The sequence below is a fragment of the Cebus imitator genome, unplaced genomic scaffold (genome assembly GCF_001604975.1).
Source record: "Cebus imitator isolate Cc_AM_T3 unplaced genomic scaffold, Cebus_imitator-1.0 Scaffold59, whole genome shotgun sequence".
Taxonomy (NCBI): domain Eukaryota; kingdom Metazoa; phylum Chordata; class Mammalia; order Primates; family Cebidae; genus Cebus; species Cebus imitator.
In genome coordinates, this window is record NW_016107374.1 from 2,856,646 (window position 1) to 2,868,146 (window position 11,501).

The following is an 11,501-nucleotide window of genomic DNA, read 5'->3' on the forward strand; positions in this document are numbered from 1 at the left end:
GAATTCTATAACTTAAGTTCTTACATTTAGGGCTTTGATCTATTTTGAGTTAATTTTTGTGTATGGTGTAAGGTAGGGGTCCAACTTCATTCTTTTGTGCCATTTGTTGAAAAGACTACTTTTTTTCCATTAAATGGTTTTGGCACCCTTGACAAGAATCAATTAATGATAAATGTAAAAGTTTATTTCTGGTCTCTCAATTCTATTCCATTAATCTATATGTGCATACTTATGCCAGAACTGTACTGTCTTGATTACTGTTGCTTTGTGTTAAGCTTTGAAATCGGGAAATGTAAATCCTCCAACTTCATTTTTATTTTTTTGAGACAGAGTGTTTCTCTTGTTGCCCAGGCTGGAGTGCAGTGGTGCAATCTCAGCTCACTGCAACCTCTGCCTCCCAGGTTCAAGCAATTCTACTGCCTCAGCCTCCCAAGTAGCCAGGATTACAGGCATGTACCACCATGCCTGGCTAATTTTGTATTTTTAGTAGAGACAGGGTTTCACCATGTTGGTCAGGCTGGTCTCAATCTCCTGACCTCAGGTGATTCACCTACCTCGGCCTCCCAACGTGCTGGGATTACAGGCATGAGCCACTGTGCCCAGCCCCCAACTTTATTTTTATTTTTTGTGATTGTTTTGGCTATTCTGGGTCCATTGCATTTATATATAAATTTTAATATTGTCAATTTCTGCAAGAAAGGAAGTTGGGATTTTGGTAAACATTGAGTTGAATCTATAGATCAGTTTGGAGACTACTGCCATCTTATCCATGAACATGGGATATCTTTCCATTCAGGTCTACTTAACATCTTTCAATATATTTGTTTTAGTGTACAAATATTGTTCTTTTTTTTTGTTTGAGTTATTCCTAATTATTTTATCCTTTTGATTATACTGTAAATGTAATTGTTCTCTTAATTTTATTTTCAGATTGTTCATTTCAGGTATATAGAAATATAATTGATTTTTGTATACTGATCTTGTATCCTACAACCTTATCGAACTTGTTTATTAATTATAATAGTGTGTGTGTGTGTGTGTATGTGCATGTGTGTATCTGTCTGTCTTCCTGTATTCCTTAAGATTTTCTATATATACAACAATGTCATTTGCAAATAGAGGTAGTTTTACTTCTTAGTCTCCAATATGAATACCTTTTATTTATTTTTCTTGCCTAACTGCTCTGACTAGAACCTTGAGTACAATATTCAATAGTAGTGAGAACAGACATTCTTGGCTTTTTTTTGATCTTAGGGAGTTTTTGGCCTTTCACCATTAAGTATGACATTACTTGTGAGTGTTTCTTGGATGCCCTTTATTAAGTCAAGGAAGTTCCCTTCTATTCCTAATTTGTTGAGTTTTTTTTAAAAAACAAATCATTAAAGGATGTAAGATTTTGTGAAATGCTTTTTCTGTACTTAGTGAGATTATGATTTTTTTTTCTTGATTAATAATATGGTCTATTACATTAATTAATTTTTGTTTGTTCAACCTCCCTTGCATTCCTAGCATAAATTTGACTTGACTATGCTGTCTGATTTTTAAAAATATGTTGCTGGATTCAGTTTGCTAGACTATTTTTGAGAATTTTCTCTATACTCATAAGGAGTGTTGGTTTTTAGCTTTCTTTTTTTTCTTATGTCTTTGTCTGGTTTTGGTATCAGGGTAATACTGGCTTCATAGGATGTGTTGGGAAATGTTCCTTCTTCTTCTGTTTTTCATAAGAATTTGTGAAGGATTAGTTGAATTTTTCTTTTTCTTTTTGAGATGGAGTCTCACTCTGTCACCCAGAGTGGGATGCAGTGGTGTGATCTCAGCGCACAGTGACCTCTGCTTCCCAGGTTCAAGTGATTCTTCTGCCTAAGCCTCCTGAGTAGCTGGGATTATAGGCATGTACCACCATGCCTGGCTCATTTTTGTATTTTTAGTAGAGATGGGGTTTTGTCGTGTTGGCTAGGCTGGTCTCAAACACTTGATGTCAGGTGATCCACCTACCTTGGCCTCCCAAAGTGCTGGGATTACAGGTGTGAGCCGCCATGTTCAGCCTTGAATTGTTCTTTAAATGTTTGGTAGAATTTACTAATGAACTCATATGGTCCTGGTCCTGGACTTCTTTTGTAGGAAGTTTTGGTTATTAAATCAATTTTTTTTGTCATAGTTCTATCTAGATTTCTGTTTTTTCTTTAGTCAGTTTAGTATTTTGCATCTTTCTAAGAATGTTTCCATTTTACCTAGGTTACCTAATTTGTTAGTATACAATTGTTTATAGTATTACCTTATAATCCTTTTTATTTCTGTCAGGTTAGTAGTAATGTCTCCTTTCATCCCTGATTTTAATAATTTGAGTGTTTTCTCATTGTTTTTGGCCAGTCTAGCTAAAAATTTGTCAATTTTGATATTTTAAAATAACTAACTTTGGTTAGTTTTCTTTTCTTGTCTATTCCTGGTTCATTTACTCCTGCTCTAGTCTTTATTATTTTCTTCATTTACTAGCTTTGGCTTTAGTTTACTCTAATTTTTCTTAAGGAAGAAATTTAGGTTAGGTTTTCAAGATTTTATTCTTTTTAAAATATAGGCATTAGCATCTATAAATTTCCATCTAAGCAGTGTTTTAGCTGCATCCTGTTAGTTTTAATAGGTTGTGCCTTCATTTTTATCCATCTAAAAGTATTTGCTAATTTCTCTTTTGATTTTTTTTTTTTTTACTCAGTGGTTATGTAGGAGTGCGTTGTTTAATTTCCACATATTTGTGAATTATCCAATTTCTGTTTTTGTTCTGTATGGTTGGAGATTATACCCAGATAATTTCAATCCTTTTACATTTATTGAGTCTTGTTTTGTGCTTAATGTGTGGTTTATACTGGAGAATGATCCATGTGTGCTGAGAAGAATGATATTCTACTGTTGTTGGTTGGATGTGTTCTTTAGTTGTCTATTAGGTATACGTGGTTGTGGTGGTGTTCAGATCTTCTATGTCTTTGTTGATCTTCTGTCTAGTTATTCTACCCATTATTAAACATGGATATTGAAGTTTCTAACTATAATTGCTGAAATACCTATTTTTTGTTTCTATTTAGTTAGTTTTTGCTTCATGTCTATTGGGGCTCTTTTGCTAGGTGCATATATGTTTGTTTTTCCTTCACTTGTTCTCAAATGCTCCTCCTTTTTTATATAGATCTGAGTTTCTGATATGTGTCTTTCTTTCGTTTTCTTTTTTAAAAAAATTATTTAGAGACAGAGTCTCACTCTGTCACCCAGGCTATGCAATGGGATGATCATAGCTTACTGTAACCTCAAATGCCTGGGCTCAAGTGATTCTACCACATACGCCTCTCAAGTAGCTAGGACTAGAGGTGCACACCACTATGCCTGGTGTGTGTGTGTGTGTGTGTGTGTGTGTGTGTGTATTTTTTTCTTTTTTTTGTAGAGACAGGGTCTTGCATGTTGCCCAGGTGTTCTTGATCTCCTGGCCTCAAGCAATTCTCATACTTTAGCCTCTCAAAGCACTGATATTGCAGGCATGAGCCACTGCACCTGGCCTTGTCTTCTTTCTGAAGAATTTCTTTTAACATTTCTTGCAAGTAAGTCTGCTGGCACCCAATTCTCTCAATTTTTGTTTGCCCAAGAAAGTATTTCTCATTCACTTTTGAAGAGTAATTTCATTGCTTTTGGAATTCTATGTTAGTGGGGTGTTTATTTCAATAGTTAAATATTTCACTGTATTCCTTCTTGCATAGTTGCCGAAGATAAGTATAGACCATACTTTCTTGTTTCTTTGCATGTCTCTCTCATAAATTTTTGTTGAAAACTGGACTATTTATTTCTTTATTTTGAGTCAGAGTCTTGCTCAGTGGTCCAGGCTGGAGTGCAGTGGCATAATCACAGCTCACTGCAGCCTCAACCTCCCAGGCTCAAGGGTTCTTCCCATCTCAGCCTCTTGGTGGCTGAGACCATGGGTGCATGCCACCATGCCTGGTCAGTTTTCTTTATTTTTACTTTTTCTAGAGACAGAGACTCAGTATGTTGCCCAGGTTGGTCTTGAACTTCTGAGCTCAAGTGATCCTCCTGCCTCAGCCTCCCAAAATGCTGGGATTACAGGCATTAGCCATCATGCTAGGCCCATGACACTTTAAATAATATAATGTGGTATTTGCAGAAATCATATTCTCATCCCTTTCCATGTTTTGTTGTTGTTACTGCCTGTTGTTCATTTGTTTATTGACTTTCCTAAATTTTATAAAGTCTGTATTCTTTGTTATGTATGGCCACTGGAGTCTCTGATTGGTTAGCTTAGTGATCAGCTCACAGTTGGACATAAATTTTCTTAAATGCCTAGAAACAATATCTCCCAACTTTTACTGAGGGGCTTTTTTGTATTGGAGCATTCCTTCAACACTTAGCAATATGGTCCATTTTCTTCTTGGGCAGAGCTGCAAGGTCGGTTTGAGGTGAGAGTTTAGGGCCTTCTCAGGTCTTTCATGAGCAAGCACCTCTCCCTGGGAATGGTTATGTCTCTGTGCATGTGAGTGGCTTCCTAGATTTCCAAGAATATGTGCAAGCTTTTTCAAGTCCTGATTGACATCTCATTCCCCAGCTTTTCCCTTGAAGCTTTTTGGTTGCCTATTATTTGCCCTGTTATCCACCTATTCAAAAACCATGATTTTAAACAATTGCCTCTGATTTTTTTTCTAACAAATGCCTCTTCATGGTAACCTGTGCTCACTGAATGAGCTCTAACTCAATTCAAATAAAGACAGCTTTGGGAGTAGGATGTTTCAGGGAAACATCAGGTCAAATAATGATAATTTTCTGGTAAGGAGGCTTTCACAGAGCTCCAGCCCTGTTCTGTCCACTCCAATGACTATCAGCCTACTGGGTTTCCCCTGTGATTGAAGGCTGATGGTTTTCAAGGCTACATCAGAGCTGGTGGGCAGTAGGGAGGCAAGTGAGGAGAAATGGGAATGAAGCAAGATAAAATGCCACAAAACATGTTCTTCATATTGAGATTCAGCCATTTGCGGGAATAAATGCTCCCCAGCTTGCTGTAAGCCTTTGGTTAATTTCCAGAGTTCTGAAAAAATTGATTTCCACAATTTTTCCCAGTGTCTTCATTGATTTAATGGAGGAGAGGATTTTCACAGGTCCTTACTCCAGCAGTTTCGCTCCTGTCATCCCAGCTCTGCCTCTGACTGCATGTCGGATTTATACGGAGACACTTCAAAAAAGCTCAGGGAATCCAAACTTTCTTCCCCTTGCTGCCTACCAAAGAAATGAGTCAGTGACAGTCACGATGTAGGTGGACTTTTCTATCCAAAAGTCTCTTTATTTTGCTGTTTTTAAAGTTTATCGGATATGCTAAAAACAAGGAGTCCAAAATTATGACTTTTGTGTTCACTTTAAGAATAGTCTGAAACATCGGTAAAGCAGATTATGACTAGCATCATTTTTGCACTCTCCAGCTGTCCTTTCAGAAAAGGAATAGATAGGAAACAGGCCACATTTGGGATGTATGCTTTAAGGTAATGTCATCTGTTTTCTTTTATATGACAGGGATTTAATGTGCAAAATGGCGATTATACCAGATTGGCTTAGGTCGCATTCTCGTGCACGAAAATTTACACATTCAAGACCCCATTCTTCACCATGTAGAGTATATTCAAGGAATGCTTCCCCAAATATGTTCAGCTCTTGTTCATGTAAGTATTCATGAGTGAATAAGAACACTAACAGTAGATATCATTTATGTGTATTTAATATGTACCAAGCTTAGTTCAAAGGATTCACATGACATTTGATCCTCACAGTAACTCTATGAATAAGTTCTATTTTTGTCCCTATTTTGTGTATGGGGAAATTGGGACACAGATTTATTAAGCTATTTGCCTAAAAGTTACATAGTTTTTAAGTGGCATTTCAGGATTTGAACCCAATGAGTGTGATTCCAGAATTCAGGGGCTTAGCTCCTATGTTATGTATGTAAAAACTCACTTGGTAAATCAGTAGACTTAATTTTTTTTTTTTTTTAGCAGTTTTAGGTGTACAGAAAAAGTGAGTATAAAATACGGGAAGTTCCCATACACCCTGTCACTCCCAGTTTCCCCATAACTAACATCTCATATTAGTGTGGTCCCCATACTGATAACATTATTGTTACCTAAAGCTCATAGTTTATAATAGGGTTCACTCTTGGTGGTGTACATTGTATTCATTTTAGACATGTGTGAAATGCCATGGATTGACCAGGCACAGTGGCTCATGCCTGTAATCCCAGCACTTTGGGAGGTCGAGGCAGGAGGATTGCTTGAGCCCGGGAGTTCCAGACCAAGCTGAGCAACATAGTAAGGCTTTGTCTCTACTAGAAATAAATACAAAAAATGAGCCAGGCATAGTGGTGCATGCCTATAGTTCTAGCTACTTGGGAGGCTGAGGTGGGAGGATTGTTTGAGCCGTGGAAGTCAAGGCTTCAGTGAGCCATGATTGTGCCACAGCACTCCAACCTGGGTGACAGAGTGAGACTCTGTCTCCAAACAATAATAATAATAATAATAATAATAAATGGGCATCTTGGTTGCCTCCATGTTTGGCAATTATAACTGAAGCTGTCATAAGCATTCATGTATTTGTTTTTATGTGGACATAGGTTTTCAACTCATTTGGAGTTCTTACCAGTTTTAAAAGCAACAGAATTTGACATGATTATTTCCCAAAAATACATATCCTTGAATTTATTAGTTCCTTCATTTACGCATTCATTTATTCACAAACATTTTCCAAGCCGTAATATGTGACAGGCACTGTAATAGGTGCTGAGAATAAAAAGATGGACCTGACAGAAGGCCTGCCCTAGACAAGCTCACAGTCTATAAGAATTCAAGTCACGTGAGGCAAATGCTATAAGACACACTTACAAAGTGCAGCCTGAACACAGCCTGAGGAATCAGCAGGGCCCAGAGGGGCCACTGTGAAAGGAGAAGTTGGGTCCTGCTTGTCACTGGAGGAAGCCAGCCTTGTCATGACACTTGTGCTTACTTGCAACTGTCATGACGTGAACCACTCAGTCCCATGCCTGCAAAATACAGACTTTGTTTCCAACAACCACGTGTTTATCCAAACTCAGGGGTGTGTTTCTAAGGAGAAAGAGGAGAGTGGGTATCAGGGATTAATTTAGCAGTTTCTGACATAAAAATGTATCATCAACAATAAATGCATTCTAGTTTAATAGCTCCATGTCTACAATATAATTTAGATATGTCTTTAATTAACTTTCTGATGATACAAAGAAGACTAGAGTGAGGTGGGATGATTAGGTTAAAATGTGTTCCAACTCTTTTTTTTTTCTTTTTGAGACAGAGTCTTACTCTGTCGTCCAGGCTGGAGTGCAATGGCATGATCTCAGCTCACTGCAATCTCCAACTCCTGGGTTCAAGTGATTCCCGTGACTCAGCCTCCTGAGTAGCTGGGATCACAGGCACGCACTACCACACAGGGCTAATTTTTGTATTTATTTATTTTGTGTTTTGAGAAAGAGTCTCGCTCTGTTTCCCAGGCTGGAGTGTAGTGGTGCGATCTCAGCTCACTGCAACCTCCGCCTCCCAGGTTTAAGCAATTCTCCTGCCTCAGCCTCCTGAGTAGCTGGGACTACAGGCACGTGCCACCACATCTGACTAATGTTTTGTATTTTTAGTAGAGACAGGGTTTCACTGTGTCAGCCAGGATGGTCTTGATCTCCTGACCTCATGATCCACCCTCCTTGGCCTCCCAAAGTGCTGGAAAGGTGTGAGCCACCACGCCAGGCCTAATTTGTGTATTTTTAGTAGAGACAGGATTTCACCATGTTGGCCAGGCTGTTCTCAAACCCCATGGCCTCCCAAAGTGCCGGGATTCTGGGTGTGAGCCAGTTCTACTCTTAAGGTTCCTGATGAATACCGCCAGGAAACTTGCACCTTAGCACATTCCCACTTGTGAGACTTATAAGTGCTCATTTTTAAGTATCCTAACACAGATTATCTTTTAAGATATTGCCCACTGGATATGGAAAAATAACATTCCGTTATGAATTTAATATAGATTTCCTCAATAGTAAGGTTAATTTTATTCTCAATTTTACCAGGTTTATGCCTTTTGCTTTTGTGAGTTCCCTGTTCATGTCCTTTGCCTGTTTACCTACTTTGGGTTGGTCTTTTTTTAGTGACTAGTGTGAGCTCTCTTTGTATTAAAGAGACTGATGAGACTCCACACCAGTGAGACTCCACAGATATCTCTGCTTTATAGCTCAGCCACCAGCTTTGCATATGGCAAAACTTTTCTCTGCCTTAGTGCCACGGGTATTTTTCTTCTTTGTCATTTTTTATTTCTATTGGTGGTAATTTTTAGTGCACTGGAGTATTTTTTTTACCTTTTAAAAATTAAAGATATATTTGCCTCCCAGCACCACTTTCCTCTACAAGAGGATATCATCAGAAGTTTGGCTGGTCCCTTTTTCATGCATGTACAGGTATTGATCGACTTATGACCTATGCAACTTACGACCATTCGACTTTACGACCACAATCGCTAGCCACGACTGCTCCGCGTCTGGCAGCGCAAACGTTGCCCAGCTGGGCGTACGACAGTGCGGACCAGCTTCCGGCAGCACTGCCATCTCCACGTGCATATAGCCTACTCAGCTTACAACCAAATCGTGTTACGACTGGTCTGTCGGAACCAATCGTGGTTGTAAGTCGAGCACTAGCTGTACAACATATATTTGTTAGATACATACTTGTATAACTCATACATTAAATAAGCAAATAAACATCAGACACCTTGTTTCCTCTTTAAATGTTTTTATCTTTGTGTTTCAATTTGAATCATTCCTATAGACCTGAGTTCGTGTTTTCTAGTTCTTTCTTCTATCATGTACACTCTGCTACTAAGCAAAAAAAATGAATTCTTAACTTGGGATGTTGTATATTTAATTTTTAGATTTTTTTCATGCGCTCTTTAAAAATGCTTTCCATTTCTCTGCTGAAATTCCCTATACGTTCACCATGTTTTCAGCTTTTCTCTTTCATCTTGCTAACCTAGTTCCTGTTCTCAGTTTGAATACCTGGTCATTTCTGCATTTGTTCTGTCTGTGGGTGTTCTCCTGATGACTATTTTTACCCTGATTAGGTTACCTTTTCTTCTTCACTTGTCTTGCAATTAAAAAAAAAAATGTAATGCCGGATGTTTGTGTGAAAAACAGTAGAGACAGAAGTCAATAATACTTACCACCAGAAAAGGGAGCCTCTTCTTCTCTCAGGCTTCCAGCGAAGTGGGCTGACTCAGCTTCATCTCTCAGGTGAGCTGTCCCTTGACTTTGGTGCAGTTTTAGTTAAATTTAGGTTACCCTTGGTTTCCTATGCTTGCCTTCAACAGGTGTCTGAGGTGTGAGTGCTGGTGAGACTCTGCAGCTCTTTCTGCGCTACAGCCCAGCCACCAGCTTTGCATATGGCAGGGAGAGCGCTCTGCTTTACGGCCTGCCTGCCATTTTTGGGTGGTTTCTTGGGAGGTCTCTCTTTTCTCCAGTTCTGCCATGGCTTTCTGTACCTGGGAACATCTCTGTCCACCCTGTGGCCCTGCCTTTAACCTGCAGCAGGGCACTGACACTTAGTGAAGGACGCCTATGCTTCGGAGAGTTTGCTTGAGCTCTTCTTCCCTGTGTTCAGCCTTTGGTAAACAGCTGCCCTGGACTTGTACAAAACCCTGTGTGCCAGGCTGTGGTGGATTACACAGCTTTCCTGTAGCCTCAGCCTTTGCTGCAGTGCTGCTTATGTGCACTGGGGGAAGGCCCAAGAGGGTGGGCCCAGATGTGCTCTGTGACCAAGGCCCCTGGGAGTTTCATCCAACTGTCAGCCTCCTGTGTCTGCTAAACACTGGGTTGTTTTCTTCCTACCCTGTCTGAAATGAATTTGCTTTTCACCCACTGTGCCACAGGGATGGAAGGAGTTATCATTCTTCTCTCTCTGACGAGTGGCTTGTCCTTTCCTGAATGATAGTTTCTCTGCATCCTCAGATCTCTGATGGATTTTAAAACTATATATATACTTTAGCTTATCCTACTCGTTCTCATTGTTAGGGTGACAGTGACAGTCTGTTGTGACTTTCTATATCCTAAACGGATATAGAAAATTTTGTCAAATTGCCCTCCAGAAAGATGGTATCAATTTGTACTCCCACCAGCAGGTTATGCAAGTTGGATTACTGCTTTCATTTTCTTTCTCAGACATTGCATTAGGCACATGGAGTAAAAAGTTTTCCTTCATGTATTTTAAAATAGTCTCAAATCAGTATTTTCTGATTTTTTTTTTTTTTTTTGAGATGGAGTCTTACTCTTGTTGCCAGACTGGAGTGCAGTGGCGCAATCTCGGCTCACTGCAACCTCCGCCTGCCAGGTTCAAGAGATTCTCCTGCCTCAGCCTCCCAGGTAGCTGGGAATACAGGTGCATGCCACCACTCCCAGCTAATTTTTATAGAGATGGGGTTTCACCATGGTGGTCAGGATGGTCTCGATCTCTTGACTTCGTGATCCACCTGCCCTGGCCTCCCAAAGTGCTGGGATTATAGGTGTGAGCCACCGTGCGCAGTCTCTGATTCTTTTAAATTACAATTATTGATTGCAATGTGAGGTTTCTAAGAAAGCAACTAAAAATATATAGGAGAGGTCCAAGAAAGAATTTCAAGACGGAGGCATACATTAAAAAGAGGGATCCTCTCTGACACTGAGGACAGGAGGAGGATTTTCAGGCTGGGGCAAAGAGGGGGAAATAGTGCTCACTGGCTGATACTGAGTCATGCAGCTGCTGTATGTGACTCAGCTGCTTCTGAGATTCTGAGTGACAGCCAGAAGTGGAAGGGAAGCCCGAGTGCTTCCTGCATTTCTGTGTTCTTGGAACTCTTGTGGGAGGCTTAAGTTCCTGCTTCTCCCTCAGGGCTCTGTGCTCATTCCACTTTTCCCTGTCTGCCCTCTCTTCAGTGAGTCATCTGGCTCCATGTTCTGAAATACCACCTGTAACCAAAATGATAGCTCCATCCTGACTTCCCCGCCAAGCTCCCAATTGTACATCCAGCTGCCTTGCTGACCTTTCTGTGTGCACCGCATCTAACAGGTCTCTCAGAGCTGAACTGGCTAAACGGATATCTTGACTCCCCACGTTCTCCATCCCAGCAATGACACTGTCATTCATCTAGTTCCTCACGTCCAGCAACATGGGATTATCCTTGATTTCTCTATTTTCTTTAACAGCCCCCACACACCTCCTCAGCCAATACATCAGCAAAACCTTGTCAGCTACAGAACTGATAGATCATGTCTCTTATCTGTCTACTTTCTGTCTACCTTCAGGGCTGCAACCTGGTTCAAGCCACAGTTATCCCCTAGACCTTGGAGCAGCCTCCTCTCTGGCCTCTCTTCCTCATTTTTTGCCCCCTATGAGCCATTCTTTTTCTTTGTGTTTTTTTTTTTTTTTTTTTTTTTTTTT

General features: G+C 40.0%; 1 protein-coding gene across 1 annotated transcript in view; it reads left to right on the plus strand.

Moving 5' to 3' along the window:
• EFCAB6 (EF-hand calcium binding domain 6) overlaps positions 1-11,501 on the plus strand; it is a 253,299-nt gene that overhangs the window by 25,225 nt on the left and 216,573 nt on the right. The window contains exon 3 of the mRNA XM_017529516.2: positions 5,551-5,696. Within this exon, the coding sequence (XP_017385005.2) occupies positions 5,551-5,696 (146 nt within the window). The remainder of the gene's footprint in view (positions 1-5,550; positions 5,697-11,501) is intronic.